General features: G+C 38.6%; 2 protein-coding genes across 2 annotated transcripts; both read right to left on the bottom strand.

The window, feature by feature from the left end:
• Nucleotides 1-217: 217 nt before the first annotated feature.
• LOC113118748 (tyrosine-protein kinase BAZ1B-like) lies at nucleotides 218-17,054 on the bottom strand. The gene is made up of 18 exons (XM_026288167.1): nucleotides 16,388-17,054; nucleotides 13,751-13,867; nucleotides 12,123-12,267; nucleotides 11,321-11,510; nucleotides 10,849-11,168; nucleotides 10,563-10,751; nucleotides 8,965-10,456; nucleotides 7,747-8,025; nucleotides 7,308-7,428; nucleotides 6,935-7,033; nucleotides 6,668-6,845; nucleotides 6,339-6,524; nucleotides 5,350-5,497; nucleotides 4,428-4,575; nucleotides 4,205-4,311; nucleotides 3,489-4,000; nucleotides 2,806-2,912; nucleotides 218-1,999 (listed from the first exon to the last, which is right to left on the bottom strand). The coding sequence occupies exons 1-18, from the start codon at nucleotides 16,504-16,506 to the stop codon at nucleotides 1,336-1,338; spliced, it is 5,121 nt and encodes a 1,706-aa protein (XP_026143952.1). The 5' UTR covers nucleotides 16,507-17,054; the 3' UTR covers nucleotides 218-1,335.
• An 870-nt stretch (nucleotides 17,055-17,924) lies between these two features.
• Nucleotides 17,925-23,341, bottom strand: bcl7bb (BAF chromatin remodeling complex subunit BCL7B b). The gene is made up of 6 exons (XM_026287917.1): nucleotides 23,156-23,341; nucleotides 22,504-22,579; nucleotides 22,325-22,427; nucleotides 21,944-22,126; nucleotides 18,637-18,716; nucleotides 17,925-18,481 (listed from the first exon to the last, which is right to left on the bottom strand). Exons 1-6 carry the CDS (start codon nucleotides 23,245-23,247, stop codon nucleotides 18,410-18,412), a joined length of 606 nt encoding a protein of 201 aa, XP_026143702.1. The 5' UTR covers nucleotides 23,248-23,341; the 3' UTR covers nucleotides 17,925-18,409.
• Between the last annotated feature and the right edge of the window lie 287 nt (nucleotides 23,342-23,628).

Raw genomic sequence — 23,628 nt, 5'->3', positions numbered from 1 at the left:
TTGGCATGTTTTACCGATCGAAAACAACAGGTCACGTGATGGATAACATGAGGTAAAGATTACGAAAATAGTACTAAACCAAAAAAAGATATAAAAGAAATGTCAAGCCCAAAGAATATTATAAACCAAGCATAGCAGGTTATGATAGAGTGACCTCGCTTCCGAAGTTAAAAATAAACCTATTCTAGATTGAGGGTGGGAAATTAAAGCCGAAATCTCCAATAAAAATGAGTTTTAATCCAGAATAAAGCCCTGAGCAACACATCTGCTGGGGACAAACATCACGATCTTAAACTGAGACTTCCGTGGCTACGATCAAACACCAAAATATAGTCAAACCTTATTATTTACATAGTCATATGAAAAAAGAAATCAGATCATATAATTTCACTTGAGTGTTTCACATCGGACTTCTCCATCTGGATTTTAGGTTCAACTTATCACCGCAAAAGGTCTTTAGTGGGGATATAACATTCAAATGTCAGTTTTACACCAATGGGAGCGTTTCTTCCCAAGACTACTGTAGTAGAGTGCCACCTACTGGTTTCTAGGGAATAAGAGCAGCATGAGGTTTTACAGAAATTGCTAGATAGATCCCAATGAACAAGATCAGTGATCTCCTGCTTTTCATAAACAGAAGTTGTTTAACTGAAAGCAAAGATGACAGCTTTTATGAAAAACAGCAAAATAATAAATGACTGAAGAAAAGAAAAAAGTGGTGGCACATTCAAAAATAAAAACCTTTAGTTCAATTTCATACCACCATGGGGGTTTAGAGCCAATTAAACTAGACTCTTATGAGACAAAACACATAACGTCAGTTCATTGAAAGAGCCTAGTTCTGGATGCTCACTCATGAATTCATTTAAAAGGCCTCAAGAAGGTCCATCCAAAAGGATCCGTTTCATTCTGAATCACTTCATGACATTTACGGTGAAACCTCTCAAGCCATCAAAATGAAACACGGCTTGGTGGTATCTGCAACCCAGTTACAATCTTTTTTTTTTTTTAAATGTTATTATTAAAGGTTTTTTTTAGGTCAAATATCAATTGAAAAAGTCTTAAGAGCTCAATGAGATGACATCTCTTTTTCAATGCAAATCTTCAGGTTAAAAAACCAAGTGTTAGCATTATTAATCAACTTACAAATATAAATCCATTTTCTCCAATATTAACATAAAAACTTCCAAAAAGTAAAATAAACCGAGACATCTACATCAGGGTGAGCAAAAGTTCTGTCCAATATGCAGTGGGTATGGGGCGGCCCGTTAGGCCTTCTGATTAGTAAGGAGGGGGTACAAAAATGAATACAAAGAACCCAAAGCACCCTGGTCTTCATGAGCGTTTGGGCCTCTTGGAATGTCGCTGGACGTCCGAGTCCTCGTCACTGCTGGTCTCCTGGTCATCCGTCACACCTCGTGCAGTCCGTCTCAATCCAGTTCTCCTGCTGTCCCTCTCACTGTCACTGTCCTGCTCCCGATAATCTTTACGATTTGTCCGCTTGCTCTTCCTTCTCAAAGACTCTTCCTCATCATCATCATCCTCCTCACTTTCGCTGTCATCTTGTTTCTGTTGTCCACCGCTCTGTTTGGTCTTCTTCTGTCCAGAGTCTTCCTCATCATCTTCCTTCTGGCTGGATGAGGCCCTCTCTTGCTTCCCGTTTTGTATCTTCTTCCCCGTCTCCTCCTCGTCGTCCCCATCCTCTTCGGAGTGAGTGGCCAGGCGCTTGCTACTTCGCCGTCGCAGGTAGCCAATCCCAGGGAGGCTCTCCTGCAGGAGCTCGATGAATGACTGCTCTGTGCGTGCCATGCAGGTCAGGACGTCACTTTCGGGCTGGTGGTACTCCTCCGCATTTGAGAAGATGAGCTTCAAGTCCTCGAGAAAATCGCTTGCGCAGTGGTACTGGGAGGATTTGAACTTGTCCTGCATTGTGGTGAAGTCCATCGGGCAGCGGATGATGTCCCGATAATCCTTGGCTTCTTCAGCAGATACAGGTTCCCTGGATGAGAGAAAGTGGAAGCACTTCTTCACTTTTTACATTTACTGCATTAATGATACACAATCTCCAAATAGCACATAACACTATAAGAAGTTAAAGATCACCCTGACAGGTTTCATCATTTTTAATATCAACAAATAACAAATTAAGGAAAAACAAGTTCTACAAATACTGTATCTAACTTGAATACATAAGGCTGGCGATTCTGATTCACAAGTTCTCGATTCTTGATTTGTTTTTTATTAGATTCAGTTTATACAGTTTTAACGCAAATGCTATTGATATAAAAAAAAAAAAAACGTGAACATCAGTTACCAAATGCTGAATTAATAAAGAAATTAAGAGCCACAGGCCTATATTTTAAACCTAACCTATTCTTTGTTTCAACACAAAGTGCTGCACAAGAGCTTTACTATAATAATAATAATAATAAAAAAGTATTATTATTCCTCTAAATATACAGATTGATTCATATTTATTAGTAGTAATAGCATTGTTACATTGAGTCTCGAGACGGCACAACTGTAATATACTTCTGACACAGTTTCTTCATGTTAAACCAAACTTTTATTTTGACAGGTTGCCGTGAAAAACTTGCAACTGCTGTGTACGTGATATGACGGTAGTTTTCTCAAATTACACTGTAAAATGCCAACGCTGGAGATTATATTTGTGTTCATGTCATCAGGTAGTCTTCACATTTAGTCTCATAACATGTCATTTTAAAAAGGTGTTATCAACAAATATACTTGTAAAAAAAAAAAAAGAAAATAAAAAATCAACCCTGAGGTCTAGCGATGATGTACCTGAAGGGCCAGCTGTGTTGGTATTTTATCAGCTTCTGAAGAATGTCCTCACATTTCCCTACTTCAATAGCTTGTTTCTTCAACAGAGGATTGGAGCTCTGTCGCACCTGCACACAATCAACACTTAAGAATTATACATTTTGTGGTCTCATGAATAATTTAATAAACACCGAAGCATCATTGATAGGGCTGCTTCGATCACGATCGGCCGATCGTTAATAGGCATCTCGTCAGTAAAGCCGGTTCTCTAATCAGCGGTAAATTCCCTCAGTTCGTGATTTCACATAGAGCAGCTGTTACTACACAGAGCCGTTGTTAACTGAGAAGATGCGCAAATAAACGCTGAAAATGAACGTGGATTTGCACATCTTCTCTATTAACAATGGCTCTGTGTAGTAACAGCTGCTCTATGTGAAATCACTCACCTGAGGGAATTTACCGCTGATTAGAGAACCGGCTTTACTGACGAGATGCCGATCGTGATCGGAGCAGCCCTAGTCATTGATGTACTATAGTCCTTTGTGTTGACGTCACAGTTTGTGATGTGGCAATGTTGTTTGTAAACCCAGATGATAAAACAGGGCAAAAAAAAGCTTAAAATTAACCAGTTTTCTCCAATTTAATTGTTGTGCAGGATAACAGTACTAAACACATCACACTTCCACATGTCATGTTTTACTCACCAGCTCAGGTCGAAATTTAGGCAATTGTCTGCGATCCGGTTTAGGAGCAGGTTGGGGATCTGGTTTAGGAGCAGGTTTGGGATCCGGTTTAGAAGCAGGTCTGGGATCCGGTTTGGGATCCGGTTTAGAAGCAGGTCTGGGATCCGGTTTGGGATCCGGTTTAGAAACAGGTCTGGGATCTAGTTTAGGAGCAGGTTTGGGATCCGGTTTAGGATCTGGGTTGGAAACAGGTCTGGGAGCAGGTCTAAGATCTGGTCTGGAAGCAGATCTGACAGCAGGCTTTGGATCTGGTTTAGAAGCAGATCTGAGTGCAGGTCTTGGATCCGGTCTGGAAGCAGATCTGAGTGCAGGTCTTGGATCCGGTCTGGAAGCAGATCTGAGTGCAGGTCTTGGATCAGGCTTGGAAGCCGGTCTGAGAGCTGGTTTGACACTAGGAGGGGAATGCTTTTTCTGTGGTGGTTTACTCTGCACTCTGGGCTTCAATGACGACTTCACCTTCTTCCTCGATCTCACTGTGACATCCAAACAAAGTCAAAACTAGTTTGTGCTGAAACTTTTAAGAGCGTTTCAGACCCTTAAGCATATCATGATACTACAATACATTTGATTAACATGTGTTTTGATAAACAAGTTTTTTTCTCCTAAAATATTATTGTGAAGAAAATAAGGCCATCCTTAAGTCTATCAGTTTTCAAAGCTCTCAGAGTGACACTCACAGCTGTGGCCCGTGTGTCTGTATTCTTCTTCTGATTCTTCCTCTTCAGAGTCTTCAGAGTATTCCTCCTCTGAGTCCTCCTCTTCCTCAGTGTCCTCCTTATAGTTTCTATAATCAGAAATGTGTAAATGAATTATGAGAATCTTGGAGCATGCATTTATATATAGAAACCTCTCAATTGTTTTACATTTAATGAAAGAGGCCCAATGTGTGCATGCTCTTACCTGCCCCTGGAGCTGCGTCGGGCGGTAATTGGCTGACAGGCTGGGCACAGCCACTCACCCTCCGGTATACGGTACAGTGCCGGCCGCAGACAGAACAGATGGAAGGCTTTATTACACTCATCACAGAGAATCAGCTTATCATCCTCTCCTACTGAGAAAGACAATCATAAAACAGATCAATTACATGTTAAACCTTCCTGTTACCACGCAGTACTTTATTTTGTGTGCCGCTCACATTACAGCAACAGGTGCCATTTAAATCTCAGACATTCTCTCTTTGATGGTCATTCTGTCCCTTGTGTGTTTGACTCTAGATTTCATACTCTAAAGTTGTAAAGTAACTACTCTCGGAGTCTGAAGGTCATGTGTTTCACATGCAGTAGTGTTCCATGTTTTTAAGAGACTATAGTAGGTGGAGCTTGAAAAATGTATATTTTCAAGTACAAAACCATGGAAGGCCGCTACAGTCTAGGTAATTAATGTGAATCACTGAACACGACAATCTTAAAGTTAGAACACTTGAAAGGTTTATAGCCCAATATAAATTGTGCAAAATGTGACTTCTTAAATTAAAAGAAATGCTTGCTTAATTTAACTGGATAGAGGAGGAAAAGCAGTCAGTGTGAACTTGCTCAATGTGGAATAAAAAGCATCCCAGGATGCGGCACAAAAAGTGTGCTGAATGAATATCCAGAGTGAGCAGAGTTGGGATCTAGACAAAGAGTGGCAACACTGAAAATGACTAAATATACATTTTTTGGTCTCTACATTATACAAAGTTGCAATGTGTCATTTCATAGTTTTGCAGGATTTATGATGTCCAGACTTTTGCCACTGTTTAAAAAACATACTCTAAAGCCTCTTAAATGCACACATCAAATAACGCTTCATAGCTTTTGAGGTTGATCTTCAGGAGTCTCACCTTTCCTGCGGCACACTTTACAGCGAGAGTTCTCTGCAGACATATCCCACTTGATGCAGGCATCCAGCATGCCGAGCAGAACGTGCATACGAGAGAAAGTCTGAGCTTCACGGACTGCAGTTTTCCACTTCTCCACCGCGGTTGCTACCTAGAAATTCAATATGCAGAATAAGTTTAGTCTTGTGAGAAAACGTGAATACACGTACACTAGTATATGAGCATAGGCCTACTCATTTCTCAAAAATAAAACATAACTCCAGATCCTTTTTTCCTTTCAAAAGTGAGCTAAACAATCAGTTAATAGCCCAATATATAACCACGTTGAAGCTTTTTCTTCTAGGATTGTGAATTTATTTTTCTTTAAGTGTATGTTCTTGGTAGAACTTGTGATATTTCAAAGATACTGACATACTTTTAGAGTGAAGCAGCTATTAGGACAGATTTCTTTATGCAGTGAAAGCAAAGCAGCATTTCTGTTAACAAGCGAAAGGGGTGAATATTGAGTGCTTGGAGAGCAGAAAGGAAATTGTTGCCGATCCACTCCACTCACTTTCTCTGGCAAGGATGCATTAAACCGATCAGTTGGAGTGAAGATTTTGACAAAAAATATTTTTTTATAAATGCTGCAGTTTTGAATTTTCTATTCAAAGTATCCTGAAAAATATTTATCACAGTTTCCTTAAAAACAAAATGACAGTTTTTGATACAAATAATTCTTCTATTAAATGCAATGCAGCCGTAGTGTTCGTTTCTCATCTGGTTTCATCTTCATGTTTTTGCCAAGTACTGATGAAGACAAATTTGTTTCTTTTCCCTTTATTTCTGCTTGTTCATTCGGTGAACACAATGCTACAATGTTCACTTCACTAGGACACAAAGAATGCATGCCACGGTTTTAATATGTTATTATATTTTAGGCTATGGTATTAAGAATCGAGAAATAAGCTACTGCAATGTTAGTATCTTGAAACCCTCTTCAAAACACTCACCCTGGCCTCTTCAGCCAGTTTCTTCTGATCATCCACTTCCTCCGCCGTCGTGCTCTCCTCTCCACCGGTCTTCTTTTTCTTCTTCTGTTTGGGTGCCATGAAGCCCTGCAGAAACTTCTTGATCACGCTCTCTTGCAGAGTGATCACACACTCCCCAAAATCCTGCAGCTTCTCCAAGTCACGCACCTGGAAGCACAAGTGAGAGGTCAGGTTTGTTTAAAGTGATAGAGATATCCAAGTAGCTGGCTGCAGAGTAACAGCTACAAACACCATACTGTGAAAAGATATTGGGTATAGTGGCCACCCCATGTAGTCTCAATGTTTCTCACCCTTTCTTCAAATTCAGATGTGTCCTCCATGTATCCAAGGCCTCCTTTCTGTAGACGAGATGCTACCTCGATAATGTCACTGCGTGAGAACATAAGCAGCTCCTGGTATCCGTCACAGCTCTTCAGGCCTGGGTTACCCTTTTTCATCAGATGGATGGAATGCAAGATTTCCTGGTAACTAGAATAAAGACATCATTATTAATCGATTTCCCTGGGATTGAAATATCTATTTTCAGGAAAGAAGGAGAAGAGTGTGTGTATACTCACTTAACCTGGAGCCTGAGTTTGAGTTCACTCTCTCTTACTCCCTGAGGGTGAAGACTTTCTATTAGCTCATCGAGGTCTTCTTGCGAATCACACATAAACCTGGGAAAACAATTTAAGAACAAGCATTTGTGTTGCTGCACAATACTGATGTCCAGACAGATGTCATGCCATGTCTTGATCCATGGGACTGTAAATCTTCATTACAACTCATTTTAGCCCATTTTTCCTTTTGGAATTCTTTGCTACAAAACAATGCATAGTCTCATACAAAAAAAAAAAAATAAAAAAATAAAAAAGCTTGGAGCCACAAATTACTTAAAGGCTGATTTCCCAGACACCAACGATACAACTGGGAATTTGCAAGAACACTTACCAGAGGTTTTGGCCTTGTTTGGGCACAGTGGTCTCAAAACAGGTCTCAGGCACCGGTGCCCCCTGCTGGCCATTTTCATTAGAAGTGCTGACTATGCTGCCTTCATCCTCTTTCTCTCCATCTGAACAGACACATTTAAACTTAGTTTTTGTGTTGCAAATAACAGCATTTTATTTATAAATTATACATTCCACTGGTTAAATTAAAGCTCGTACCAAGAACCAAAAAACATTTTTTACCAACAAAAAGTTGCTTCTGTGACCAACAGATTTAGTACTTTAGCAGAAAAATCAGCATAGAAAAATTTACATTTTATGTGGCCAATATTTAAACTCTTCCAAAAACTATTGTTAATAACTTGTCGAAGTTAATTTGGCCCTACTATTATGAAACAAATTACAAAGATTTAGTATTTTAGAAAATGTGTAGGTGGACTAACCTTCCATCTTGTCCTCTTTGTCTTCCTCTGTCGACACGGGCTCCTCTTCAGGAGGAAGAGTGAATGTGTAGTCTATACTCTCATGAACCCATCCCTTCTCAATATACAGGCCAGGAACCACATCAGAGAACAGCCAGTAGCGGTTGTGATGGCGGTCGGTACCCAGTGGTGTTCTCCTCAACACCAGCTTCGCTTTAGTGACGGCATCCTGGAAGGCTTTCTCTGCTCCGGCTTTCTGCCTCCTGATTCGCTCCTCCTCTGCTTCCTTCTCCATACGCTCTGCAACAGATGCATATATAATGGTTTAAAATAACATTTTTAATCTTATATAATGTTTTCCATCATGACATGCAACTCCTGCAGTTCCATTAAGCAGCTCTAAGTTTTTTCACTTGGTGCATTTGAAATGTTTTGAACCTACTTTACACACTTTTCCGGTGTATACAAGGTCAAAGTTACTTCATATTAATTGTAAAGTGAATTTCATTACATTTTGGAATAAAGTATTCACTAAAACAAAAGATACATAAATGCTACCATTCAAACATTTGAGGTTGGTAAGATTTTTAATGTTTTTGGAAGTCCTTTATGTTCACAAAGGCTTTGTTTATTTGAACAGAAGAAAGAGACAATAAAAACTGTAGTACTATAAAATAAAATCATTCAAAAATCAATTCCTTTTATATTTTAAACTAACCGATTTATTCCTGAAATGGCAAACCTACATTACCAGTCGCCAGTGTCACATTATCCTTCTAATATTCTCATTTGATGCTCAACAAACAATGTTTCTTATTTATCTTCTTATCAGTTGTTTTTCAGGAAACCATGGTGCACCTTTTCAGGATTCTTTGATGGGTAGAAAGTTCAATCCATTTGATCATATTAATCAATTTTGATTAATTTAAAGTGCTTTTCTTGAATAAATGTACTTGATTTTAGTAGTGTAAATGTTAAAGCGTACTATAAACCTGCTTTCACAACCCATTTTACTCCAAAAAGAGCAAAGAGTCAGGTTATTTTATGCTGCTTGGAGACTCTGTTTTCATGGTCTCCTTACCCTACTTTCCTCTGGTGCTGCTCGTTTTATTTCTCACACCTCTTTCTTCTCCATTATTCTTTTGCAGGTTTCTGGAATACCACTTTATTCTCACTTTCAACCAGTTTTTTTTCAACCTAGTTTCTGACCTTCTGAATTTCCTTTTGCATGTCTCTCACCTTTGTTTAGCCGTTCCTGCTCTTCCTTTTCTTTCTTGGCCTGAATGGCCATCAGACGTCTGCTTTTCACTGTGCTGATCATGTCCTCTGGCTCTGATTCCACTTTGGGTGTCTCTTTTTTCACATTTGAATCTTTCCCCCTATCTGCCCTCATTAATGCCTCTCCGCTAGCATCAGTTTTTTCCTCGATCTGTTCTTTGCGTTTTTGCTTCTCTGCCTTTTTACGTTCTTTGACTTCTTTAAGCGCAGCAAGCCGCTCCCTCCACAGCTCGGCCGATCGCTGCTGAGTGGCTTCCACGTGATCTTCCACTGAATAGGTCATGAGGATACGATGACACAGCGCCACCAGCAGGCTGACCTTCTCCTGAGAGTTCAGTTCAAACACTTCCGACGTCTCCAGCTTTTCCAAGAACTCACTGCTCACCACATCATCGTAGCCAGCACCAGGCTGCCAGTCATCTGAGCCACGTGCGCTCTCTTCTTCATGGGCATCCGTTGGCCGCAAACACAAGCGCACCAGCTCGGATACGGAGTGCATGTTCAGAGGAATCTCAGATAATGGCATGTCCAGTTCACTGTAACCTTCGGCCAGCTCATCTTGCAGAAGTGTTTGCAGCAGCACCACCAGCACACGGTTTAAGTAGAGGAAGCCTGCCTTCTCTCCAGCTAAAGCCTCCATCAGAGCGATGGAGGTGATGGGATACTGGTCATCAGGCATCAGGAGGCCAGAGTAGCAGTGAAGGAACTCAGCTACCATGGCTATGTCACCAAAGAGGGTGTTGGGAATCCCCTCGGGCATGTCGAACAGACGGAACGTCGGCAAGCTCTTGCCTTCGAGCTCCTGGTCTTCGTAACGGCGGGACATCTCCCGTCTCACCTGCAGCTCTTTCTCTCTCCGCTCTTTGGCTTTCTCACGCAGCTTCTGCTTGATATCCTGGCGTTTCTCCTCCTCGGTCATAAGGGCCCATCTGCGTTTCTGCTCAAACAGTTCCCAGCGTTTTTGAACTAGATCTTTCAGCTCCTCAGGAAGCCGACCACGATCCTCTGTGGACAGTGTTTTTGCCGCCTTAGCCACAAGTGAGGACAGAGTGGTTTTCTTGTCTTCTTTGCCTTTATTCTCCTTGTAAAACCGTAGTAGATGTAAAGCCATAGGTGGCAAAGGTTTGCCCAACTTAGTAGAGCCAGTACTTGAACTTCTGCTTCGCTTTTTTGGGCTAGCTGCAGCAGGTGGGCTTTTGGCAAGATCCAAAAGGGTCATCTGCTTCATTTTGGGTTTCTTGGTGCTTCCAGGGCTTTTGTCTTCCTTTTTGGAGAGCTTGTGGTCATTGGGAGCCTTGGTGACCCCACTCTTGCGGCTCTTTTTGGGGTCAGTGGATTTTTTGTCTCCCTGCTTTTTATTTGATTTTGGGGTGCTGAGGATGTTTTCCCCATCAGATTTCTTAGATGTACCTGAGTTTTTCATTTTTAAGGGAGATCCATTAACTTTCTTCACCTGAACAAAAAATACAGAAAAATAAATAAATTCAACAAATCTTTATGGAATAAAACATAATGACACAAGATATAAAAATAAATGCTTTGGTTAGTATTATAAATACCTGCATATGACCCCAGAGGGTTGGGCTGAGAGGTATGTTCTGGGAATCTTTTTTACTTTTCTTCTTTTCCCCTTTAACTTGGACTCCCTCACTGTCTTTTTCTGTCTCCGCAGTCTTCAGCTTCTTATTGGGCTTACCTTCCGGTGAGCTCATGCTTTTCCTCTTAGCTGATGGATTTTCTGCCAAAAACTAAACGGAGGAAAATCTAATATAATAAAACAATTTTCTACAATAAAATAACCTTTGGTTCAGGTTTTTCCTGAACTATCACATTTTTGTACCCCACCTTGTGAGGGTCCAGTAAAAAGTCGCTGAATTTGCTTGGCAGGTTGTACTTTTTCACCAACTCATCCTCCACCACCCAGGGGGTGCTCTCTCCCGTGCCCAGCCTCAGAGCGTAGTGTCTGATGAAGTAGCGCATTATTTCTTTGTTTGGAGGCCGCTCAGTTCTGAACAGGCTGTCTGCAGGGACGTCACTGATAACTTTGTCCTCATTGAGAAGTTTGACATCATACTTGTGGGGGAGAAATTTGGGCATGACCCATTTCTTCTTCTCTTCTTTCATACTGGTTGGGAGTTTTCTGGGCGAGCGGCGGGCCCTATCAGCTACAGAAAGAAAAAAAACAATAATGTTCATTCTATACTTCAATATAAAAGATTACAATTAGGCTACTAATCATTTGAATATGAACCAAAAACTATATTTTTATTATAAAACATTGTGAAGAGGATGATCATGAAGAGCAGCTGAGACTCACAGAGACTCTCTCTCCTGCTGTCCTCCTCTTTGGACTGTGGCTCCTTCAGGTTCTCCTGACTAGCGTTTTCTTTATCACTGGATGGAGAATCACAAGCTCCTTCCAGCTTTTTCTCCACATTCTCTTCTGGAGGATTCTCCAGCGGATGAATCTTTACCACTTTCACATGCAACGTCTTATCCTTGCCAACCTTACAGAGAGAGAGACAGAATTACTATTTCACATCCATCAAGAGCAAACAGAAGAACTGGAAGATGGGAACTGACCTTGCCTTTTTCATTAGTTATGTTTAAACAGATAATACCTTTACCATTGCAGGTTTTATCTAAGCAAACACTTTGATTCAGATTCAGATTATTTCATTTAATGCCATGTCAGCACTTAAAGCTATTTTCATGGCAAAAATGTAAATTACAAAAATACAAATATCATATAATTACAATAAAAAAAGAAAACAAAACAAATAAACACAATAAGTCATATTATATAAGATTTTTTTTAATTAACATGATAAAAACTCCAAAACCTTTTCAGGCATAATCTCATTAAATATGTCCATAAGTGAAGTAACTTCATAAAAGAGCATTCTGCTTGTAATAATTCCAGGACAATCCAATAAAATATGTTTAACAGATAAGGATATTTTACAAAACATGCATAGAGTTGGATCTTCAACCTTAAGCCAAATACTTTGAACGGAGCACAAGTACCCTACTTTTTCGGATTTTAAACTAATTCCAACTGACAAAATTCCCACCCTACATTTTGTTTAATAGTCCAAATATTAAATCAAAGTACATACCAAGAAGTCACACTCCTCATCCACAGCATACTTGGTGAGAATCTCCACCCAGACCAGATCCACTAGTTTATCCAGTGATCCTGTGTTGTGATGCACAATCTCCAGGACCGGCTTCTCGAACCACACCGGGTACTCCTCCTGAAGCCTGCCAAAAACAGACCAAACAATAGCTACATGAGTTTAAAACAAACTAACTCAACTGTGACTTTTGAACGGTGATAATACACCACCACAATTGATGAAAAAATGGTCCTGTCTGTACTTATATAATACAGCAGATATTGTATGGGACAGCCAATGATTTTCAAGTTATTGCGAACCAGTGCAGGGCCTGACAATAAGGACCTTAGTGTTATTGCTTTGTTTCGATCATTTGAAATTTGTTTTGATTTATTACTAATCAGTTGAGCAGTTCACAATTTCACCTGAAGTTATTGTTTTATGCAGTAAAACAGCAAAGCATCTCCCTCCCCTGACTGCTGATGACTCCATCAATAACACACTCTCTTATTAGACTGGAAGGGGTTGAAGGTCAAAGGTCATCAATGAGATAGAGCAGAGGTTTGGTCATAGTTTAGTTTACAAGCTCTCTGCTAGATACATGAGGAAAGCAGGAAATTAAAGGCTTCCCACACCCAGTGAATTTCTGTGCCTTTAAATAGTTACTTTTTTTTTTTTTTTAAGAATTTTAAGCCAATAAAATATTTTAGAACTGGGCAGTGGTATTAAAAAAAAACTGGATGAAAAAGTAGGATTAAATACTGAAAATTCCTGATATATTTGTGATGCCGCTGACCATATAAAAGTTGTTAAGACAGGTTTAACGAATGATTGACTGATTCAAATGCAAAAAAGTAAGGCACTTCTTTGAGTCAGTTCAAACCGCCTGTGGCACTGAATCAATTCTTTTATTACTGAAGATTAAAAATTCTATGTTCAGTATGCACAATGCTGCTCTTAATATAACTACTATTAATAATATTCTACAAAATTAAAAGAAAACAGGAATTTATCATCAACAACATTTCAATATAAAGTATCTAGATAATATAAACTGATACAATAACATGAGATGTAAAGAATTCAGAAACACCTTAAAGTTTAATTGTACCTAAACATTGCATTTAATATCAATAAGCTGGGGGCAGTTAATCTATAAATGTAATGTTTTTACTAAATAAATAATTTACCAATAAAATTACTTTTTCAAAAATAGGAGTTTATCTATCATATAAAGCCCTTTTGTCTATGTTCAAGATAACAACAAATAGAAATAGGTGTATCGTGAAATATATTGTTAACGTGAAATAAGTCATACTGTTAAACTTAATGTTATATCACCCACGCCTATTTCCATGTGTTCTTAAACCACAAATATTCTGAACAAGTTTATTTATTTTCGAGTACCTCCTCAGCCTTTCTACGCTTTAGACACCCAAAAATGCTAGGTTAAGCACTGATATCTTACTGTATATTGAGAGAGACAAACAAAAATTAATTGCTCAGTACATCTCTGAATATTGAGGCATCCATACTCAGAAAAGACTCTGAAAACAACGGACAACTAAATGATGCGGTTGATGCTCCAAGTTCATTCACTCATGCATTCACTCGTGTTTGTTACTTACAGCTCTGTGACCTCCTGTTCTTCTTCCCAAGCCTCCTTATGTGTGAGCTGGCTGCTACCGGTGCTTTTACACGTCCATACCCGCTCTGCATACCTGCGCAGTCGAGCTTCATACTCTCTGAACAACAGTGTTAAGGACAAAAAGCAGCACTCAAATAACACTACATCACTTCCAGCTCTTCTGAAACCTCTGAAATCTTGAGCAGTACTTCCAAAGCAGAGCCAATCAAGTGATGTTAGCTCCACTGTCTGTCATCTGAGAGACTCGTTCACGATTAATGCATGTGTGTAGCACAGCAGCTCAATAATTAAAGGGCCAGCAGCAGCAGATACTGCATGAACACATTTTTATAATTACATTTGAAATTAAAAACAGTAATGTAAACAAAAACACAAGAGCCTCTGCAAAATCATTATTTCAAGCACTGTGAAAAATTTTAATCAATTCAGAACCAAGATAAACACTTGTGTATAAGTTAATCTTGCATCGTTCATGTGATGAGTGTAAAAGCATAATTATTAATGTTCACCCAATATGGGTTTTGATGATCAAAGTCAGGATATCTAGAAACCTGGGTTTTTAATGACAGCAAGATTTAGGCCCCGTCCACACGGAGACACGTTTCTGTGAATACGCACAATTTTTTTAATCGGATAGGCGTTTTTTCCACACGGATCCATGGTGAAACTGCTATTTTTTGAAACCGGGTCCCAGAGTGGATAAATTTGAAAACGCCGTCTTTGCGTTTTCGTCTGGACGGCTAATTTGTATATTTTCTGAAATGATTACGTCATCAGCCCACGTCTACCCCTAGTCAGACACCTCTACGTCACGTAACAGCAACAAAAACATGAACAACACTGAACGATTGTCTTTTTATTAACTAACATTAACACAGATTAATAAATGTATTGTTCCATGTTCGTTTGTGTACCACGCGCAAGGTTTATGAGCATAGTCCAAGTCTTCTTCTCTGTTTTTAGCGTATCTCTGTGGCAGAATTACAGCGCCACATACTGGTCTGGCATGTATTCTACATCATTTTGCGGTTTCGTGTGGACGTGGATATTTCTTGAGACGAGGAAAAAGATTGGATTGGGGTAAGCTCCGTCTCCGTGTGGACGGGGCCTTAGACAATTACTCAAAACTTTTTTTTTTTTTTTTTTTACTATGAGGCTGTCAGATTTTACAACGGACACAAGGATGATGCTTCTTAGATGGTTTAGCACTTCTTTTAATCAGACAAGCAAAACTTCATGGTAGATAGAGATAATATCAAAATGGCCAAATACCTAATTAATCAATATATTACCCCAATGTATTATTGTATCACAGCATGACATGACATATCTCGAGACGCTAATATTTAACTCAAAACTTGAATAGAAAACTAATTTGACAGATTTAAAACAAAAGGTAAACCGTGCTAAATGATGGGAAAATCGTCTATTTTTAGATGCTTATTGGGTTCTAAAAGCAGGCCTAAAGTTAAATCACATGTTTAAATCCTGACGAACGAGTCAGGCAGCTTTGAAAAGTATAATCCGCAAACGCAAAATCAATCGTTTTACAATCTGAATAAAACTTCCCTTCATCCTTCAGGAACACACTTTCACTCTAAAGTCCCGCCCTCCGCGGACACGAGAGCCAACCAGATGTTACAAAGCCCGAACGCGCAGAGTGACTGACAGGCAGTGAAGGTTTCTGAATGTCTAGTTTTCTGATTCCGTGAGACATTGTTTAGAGACAGGAGTAGCCAGTGCAGTGATATATGTCAGATAAGAGGTTTTGTGTGGCATAAATAAAAACAAGCTTAAATAGCATTAACAATAGCGATTGTCTAGTTACAAAAAAGGTCAAAAAACGATTATTTCGCAAATATTAATTAAACAGCATGTACCAGAGAAGTCATATCTTGGTTGCTAACGCCCTAAACTTCATATCTACACATCCTGTCACTCACGACTAAATTCACGTGGCGTGCGGAAAACATCTCGCGCGCAAACGACCTCGCGCAGCAGTAGCAGCACATGAACTCGCACGTTCCCCTGCAGCAGCAGCCCGAGCTAAAACTGTGTACAATTATAATCACACTCTTCCAGCATATAGATAACTATTACACAGTCTAACTCAACAGATGGTTGGTTGTTCAGGAGCATCAATCTAGAAGATCACATCACATATATCTGTCTGTAAATAAGCGCGGGCTCGCGTGTGTTACACAAGATTGAGTCTAACGTTAGTCTGGATGAGAACTGTCTCTGGAACTGTTCAGTCAGACGTCACACACACTGTGCGTCCTGGAGCTAGCTTCGCTAACACTAGCTTGCTCTAAAATACACAGGAAAACAACACGCAATTCACCATACTTAAGTACTCGAATCAGATTAATATAACACTTAACCCTTTCTTATGAGTTAAGGCCCTGCTGATCTAAACGTCATGGTCACCTTTAGCCTTTTAGCGTTATAATGAGATGCAGCGCGCAAGATGAAAACAATAATAAACTCAATAAATGCAAACCCCGAGCTCGGACTCCGCGACCCGCGTGGAAACAACGGGTCGAGACTCTAGCGAGCACGTGTTTGGATGTCTAGTGTTTGCAAGTGGATATGGTGGACACAGTGAGAAGGATACTCTTTGTTCCTGAAGGCCTCTTTGGTGTGCTCGATGATGAACACCTCCTCTGCTGGGCCCGGCGGCTCCGACAGCGGCTTAACCAACGGGTACGGCTTCCGGCCTAGTAACGGTGCCATGGCGGGCTCGCAGCGGTCCTGGACGTGTCTGCAAAGTGAACTACTGAACTAACCCCGCGCTCAATCTCAGCTCGATCTGAATATGCCGTGAATCCGTGCGTCTCAGCGGCGTAGCATCGGGCTAGGCTAGCGCGCGCTGCTTTACTTACTTCTAGGAAAACAAAACCCAAAGTACGGTTTTATCATTCAGTTACATCTCCGGTGTTACATCCTCTAGTTCAAGGGAGTCGGTGGGGTCATGGTGAGATGTGCGAGGAGTGAGCGGAAGCTCCTGGGTGCCGGGGATTAAAGCGCGAGAGGCGGCCCGTCAGAGCTGCTATGGCGGGCTTTTCTTACGCCGCTCAGGTCCGTGTTGAAGTCGATTCTCCAGGCCAAAGCGACTGTAGACCGCGGAGATACTGTTTTGAGGGACGTGCTGATTATATAAACAAACAAGAGGGTTTATAGCTGATTGAAAAATGGCGGGAGTTCCTGCTACACCGGCAACATTCCCTACAACCTCAAAACTCCGTTACCCCGGTAGCAAGCGGCGACGCAAGAATAAGTCCCACCCATCGTCTCCAACGATAGGTTGATAAGAAACTACGACACAGACTGAGATATCTGATTGGTCGATTCAACTGTCAATTATACCCACATCCTGTCAGCAACACCCCTCCAATCACAAATACAAGGAGTGTTTGGAAGCGTGGCTAGAGGTCAGTTTATGGTAAATTCATAGATGATTTCAAAATGAAAGTATGCAGTTTGACTCATAGTATTAATAATTACTAATAATAAGTTTAGTATAAATAACGGACATTTATTTATTTATTTATTATATAACATAATTGATATAGCAAAATGCCCTAGATTTTAGCTGAAAGTGGCAGCGGGTGTAGAATTTAAAATGAGACAAAAAAAGAGTGCACACGACACCTTTGATCCAATTAAAGATACAGTTCTGATTAATGTTAAAACCATCTTTTAGGAGTGAAGACGATGTACATTAAATAGGTTTTTCACGGTCACATGTGAAATAATAAAGCTCTGCCAAAAGCATATAAATATCGTTAAATCGTTAAATGTACAAAAACTAATTTAAACATTGTATTGGAACTATATAATTGTAAGAAAATTATAATATTGGTATTCGCCCTTAAAATCATTTCACATGTACAATAGTGTTCTATCTCTGCCATACAACTTTGCAAATGATGCAGTCAGAGCAAAGCTGCATAAATCTAAAGTGGTTTATTTCATCTATGTCCAGATAAATTTTTACCAGACAGCACTACACGGATCATACACAAATATTTATCTTTTTTTTAAAAAAAAATACTTTAAAGACTTTGGAAAGTGGACGTTTTCATATTTAAAATACAAACTGAGATACATTACCATTTATAAAAGATAGGCATTCCTTTTATTTTTTATTTTTTTTTATAAAAGGTTTGGTAATTTGATGCAGTTCATTGAACAATAACAAACAAATCAAGAAACAGATGACACAGATGTTATTTAAAACTGCCCTTAATGCATATAAATGCAAGAAAACAGGTCAATAAAACTTATTTGTATAATCTTTAGAAATGCCACAAACACAAAACAAACTAACATATTAAAATTCAACTGTTTAGTCATACTGCATATAATCATTACTCCATGCAGTCACATGTATTATACTGACAAAGTCCTTTCTCGATTTAGATTGAGAAACATGCAATACAAACTGTTTACCTTTAGAAAATACCTGACAAGATCTAAGGTGACCTTTTTAAAGTACAAAAAAAACGTTTTTCTTTATCCGTTAAAAGTGAATTTCAGGCATTTGGCAGGATGTAAAAAGTCTTTTAAATGTACAATTTAGTCTCTTTTAGAAATACTTCTACACTTTTGACCTGTAATGTCCAGCATAATGGTGCTAACTGAGAGTTGAGTTTTGCTCGGTGCAAACTCTTTTTAGCGGTGGGGCTCCAGTCACCTCCTCTTCCTCCTGTCAAAAACAATAATGTCACACATGGCATGCATTCGACCAAGTTGCTTTGAAAAGCATAATCAGGTTTTCATAATGTTTACAACATATATTTTAATTCCCACAATGCACTAGGTTCAAACAACTTGATTTATTTGAAGACTATTGGATGTTACCTGAGTAGAGAGAGACAACATATCTTCTTTAATGAGGGTCGGAGGCTCATCTGTTACCTCACTGCTGGTTGTTGATGTCTCTAAATATGATAGATAAAACAAGCAAATACATGTATGCATGTGAAATGAAGGATGCACCATCATTACTGTTATCTTACATGCTTGGGTTAATCTAACAAAACATGTCAAGAACATGCATACAATAAATCATAATATAAAAACCTGTAAATTAAATATTACATTTAATGGAAAATTTAGATTTTTTTTGTTATGGCATTATTTTATGACATTTCAATACAATTATACCCTTAACCCTCTCAAGGCAGGCGTTGCTGAATTGCAATAGTTAAAAACTAACTACCTTATTACTCCAGATACATATTTTATGTACTAAAGTACTTGTTACTAAAATTTAATTTGAGCCTGAGAGGCTTAATTATAATTTCAGAATTTCATTATTGTAAAAAAAATTATATGATGTTATGCCACTTATGCTAATAAAATATGTCATTGTCGTTTGTGATACAGTAAAACAAATATTTATTACAGTAATAATCACTATTCAGAATAATGGAGATAAAAAAAACTTAATCGTAAAATACAGTTTTATAGTTATATGTATATTTTAGTGCTGTCAAACAATTAATCGTGATTAATTGCATCCAAAAAAAAAGTTTGTTTACATAATATGTGTGTACTGTGTATATTTACATTTACATTTACATTTATTCATTTAGCAGACGCTTTTATCCAAAGCGACTTACAGATGAGAACAGTGGAAGCAATCAAAAACAACAAAAAGAGCAATGATATATAAGTGCTATAACAAGTCTCAGTTAGCTTAACACAGTACACGTAGCATGGGATTTAAAATAATATAATAAATAAAAAACAGATAGAATAAAAAAAAGAATAGAGCAAGTTAGTTAGAGGTCTTTACACATACACACACATACATACAATTGCATAATTAATGAAAAGAAAATAGAATACAAAAAGATTAGAAAGGTAGTTAGATTTTTTTAAGAATAGAATTAGAATAGTCAGTTTTAAAGTTAGATGGTCAAATGAAGATGGAAGAGATGTGTTTTAAACCGATTCTTGAAGATGGCTAAGGACTCAGCTGCTCGGATTGAGTTGGGGAGGTCATTCCACCAGAAGGGAACATTTAATTTAAAAGTCCGTAAAAGTGACTTTGTGCTTCTTTGGAATGGCACAATCAAGCAACGTTCACTTGCAGAACGCAAGCTTCTAGAGGGCACATAAGTCTGAAGTAACAAATTTAGGTAAATGGGAGCAGAGCCAGTGGTAGTTTTGTAGGCAAACATCAATGCCTTGAATTTTATGCGAGCAGCTATTGGAAGCCAGTGCAAATTGATAAACAGAGGTGTGACGTATTCTTTTTGGCTCATTAAAAATTTATCTTGCTGCCGCGTTCTGAATTAATTGTAAAGGTTTGATAGAATTGGCTGGAAGACCTGCCAAGAGAACATTGCAGTAGTCCAGCCTGGACAGAACAAGAGCTTGAACAAGGAGTTGTGCAGCATGTTCTGAAAGAAAGGGCTTGATCTTCTTGATGTTGAATAAGGCAAATCTACAGGACCGGACAGTTTTAGCAATGTGTCAGCTGATCATCAATCATAACTCCAAGGCTTCTAGCTGTTTTTGAAGGAGTTATTGTTGATGTGCCTAACTTGATGGCGAAATTGTGATAGAACGATGGGTTTGCTGGAATCACAAGCAGTTCTGTCTTGGCAAGGTTGAGTTGAAGGTGATGGTCCATCATCCAGGAATAAATGCCTGTTAGACAAGCTGAGATGCGAATAGCTACCGTCGGATCATCAGGATGGAATGAGAGGTAGAGTTGAGTGTCATCAGCATAGCAGTGGTATGAAAAGCCATGTTTCTGAATGACAGAACCTAATGATGCCATGTAGACAGAGAAGTGGTCCAAGAACTGAGCCCTGAGGCACCCCAGTAGTTAGATTTTGAGACTTGGACACCTCACCTCTCCAAGATACTTTGAAGGACCTATCTGATAGGTAAGACTCAAACCATTGAAGTGTGGTTCCTGACATGCCATTTGCCAGTAGGGTTGATAGGAGGATCTGGTGGTAATGTGTACATGCATGTGTATGTTTAAGGAAAAATGTAAGTGTATGCATTTAAAAAAAAAAAAAAAAAATATATATATATATATATATATATATATATATATATATATATATATATATATATATATATATATATATATATATAATGTCAATTATATGAATATAGTTTCAAGTTTAATATAAATATATACAGTACAGACCAAAAGTTTGGACACACCTTCTCATTCAAAGAGTTTTCTTTATTTTCATGACTATGAAGAGTCACACTGAAGGCATCAAGGGCTATTTGACCAAGAAGGAGAGTGATGGGGTACTGCGCCAGATGACCTGGCCTCCACAGTCACCAGACCTGAACCCAATCAAGATGGTTTAGGGGTGAGCTGGACCGCAGATGGAAAGCAAAAGGGCCAACAAGTGCTAAGCATCTCTCGGGGAACTCCTTCAGGACTGTTGGAAGACCATTTCAGGTGACCACCTCTTGAAGCTCATCAAGAGAATGCCAAGAGTGTGCAAAGCAGTAATCAAAGCAAAAGGTGGCTACTTTGAAGAACCTACAATATGACAGATTTTCAGTTGTTTCACACTTTTTTGTTATGTATATAATTCCATATATAATTCCACATGTGTTAATTCATAGTTTTGATGCCTTCAGTGTGAATCTACAATTTTAAAAGTCATGAAAATAAAGAAAACTCTTTGAATGAGAAGGTGTCTCCAAACTTTTGGTCTGTACTGTACATGGAAATATTTTCAAAATTATACTGTATTTGTGTGTATTTATATATATACATAATAAATATACATAGTACACCCACATATTATGTTAACAAAAACTTATTTTGGATGCGATTAATCATGATTAATCGTTTGATAGCACTTGAATAAATAAGGTTTTTGAATGTTTTAAATTAAATGCTCACCAACACTGCATCTGTTGATCAAAAATAATAAATTGTGAATTGTGAGTCTTCAGTCTTACATGATCCTTCAGAAATCATTCTAATTTAATTATTAACATTAATTAATGTTGAAACCCGTTTTTACTGCTTAATATAATACCCCATCAGCACATTATATGTTATTTGCATTATAATACTAACTTGCATTTGCTTTGAAGACCAACATTTCGTATCTACCTTGTCAGTTAGGTAAATAATCTTTTTACTGAATGTTTTTCGACCGGCCTGTCTCACCTCTCTCAGCATCCATGGTCTCCTGTCCCAGGGTGGGCGGCTGGGAGTCCTCTGTACGGAAGTAGGGTGTGTGTGAAGGGCTCACTGCCTCACTCACGTGCTGTGGACTGGAGTTGCTGCTGCTGTCCACTTTGGTATTAGACTGATAGGCATCTGATAGGAAACTCTGGTTACTGTTGTCATCTGTTTATGAAAGTGGATGAATAAAAAATATTTGTGTGAAATCTCCTGAAGAAATATATCAGTTATGTTAACACAAACCAGTGTTGCATTTTATATATATACAGAGAGAGAGGGAGAGAGAATTTTCTGAATTGTTTACAGAGGAAATATCAAGTTTCCTCATGTTTGACATAAACATAACCTTAAGTCCTCTATTACCCTGAAAATCCAGTAGCACAGAGCGGGCGTTTTCTAACACTACATCCGTAGGAAAGCCCTTCAGTTCCCTCACTGCTGTCCCTGACACTTTAGGCTTGTATATCTGCAAGAAAGACAAAAAGACATTTGAAAGACATCTGAGAAGTGGCCAGCTGCTTGAGATGACATGATATACACACCTGTTTAGTTTCTGTAACCGGGACCCATTTGAAAATCCGTAATGATGTATCTCCCACTGTAACCCACTTTTTTTCCCTACGAGGACAAACATATTCCATCACAAAAATGGTTATATTACAAGAACAAGAAATAAAATTGTTAAGATTGTTACTTTCCCCCCCAAAAAAATCGGAATATAGTATTTTTTTAGGCTTTTTGTCATTTCTGCTATTCTCAGTGGTAGTTAGCAATAGATATTCAATTTAAAAGTGCTTTTTTTTTGACACAACGAAATAAAAAGTACAGTGTATAAATCTTTATATAAATAAAATATATGTATTACTAGTATATATGTATACTAGTTTGTATTTATAGTTATAATAAGGCTTAATACAATAGAGACTAACTCAAATTAATATATTAAACTGTTTATTTTTACATTTCAGACATCCCAAGCAGAAATGTAAATAACAAAATCACTCCATTACAGACCACCAACAGATTGTTAAAATCCACATTGACACGCCCATAAACTGTATACAATGAAACCCATTGGTTGCCTTGCTTGTCTATCATGTTACTGAATGACGTCATCTTCCCCGCCACTCTGAAGTTTATTTTTGTAACGTGGAAGAAAAGAAACTTGTCTCCCTCTTTAAACAAGCAACTTACCACCGACGGACCCTTTCAATTGCCGCCATCACTTTTTTGATATCATCTTTGGCGCGGCTGCGTGTCTCTGCTCGCACGGACCGTCCTGACATTTTAATGGTTTTTTTAGTTTGTCAAGATCTCCCTCTTTTTCTTGCCTTCCTCCGTCTGCGACTTGATTTCGCCCCGTCTTCGTCTGTGTCTCGCGAGACTTCATAACGCGCCATTGGCACTGCCTCTTTGCATTTTTAACATTACCCCCGTTTAATTTATTTGTACATATATTTTCATTGTAAATAATTTATTTAGAACCAGTTATGTAATAACCACAATATGAGGTTGTATGACATTAAAAATAGCTGTTACGTGCCTACAATGCCGTCAACACACCACTAGAAGGCAGTGTTTTTCCACTTAAAATACTCAGACAGGATAACGGTGCAGTACATTTCATGCCCCTATCCCGTTATTTGATTTTCATGTGATAAACACGT

This window comes from Carassius auratus, chromosome 18 (genome assembly GCF_003368295.1).
Source record: "Carassius auratus strain Wakin chromosome 18, ASM336829v1, whole genome shotgun sequence".
Lineage (NCBI taxonomy): Eukaryota > Metazoa > Chordata > Actinopteri > Cypriniformes > Cyprinidae > Carassius > Carassius auratus.
This window is presented reverse-complemented; position numbering and strand designations above follow the sequence as displayed.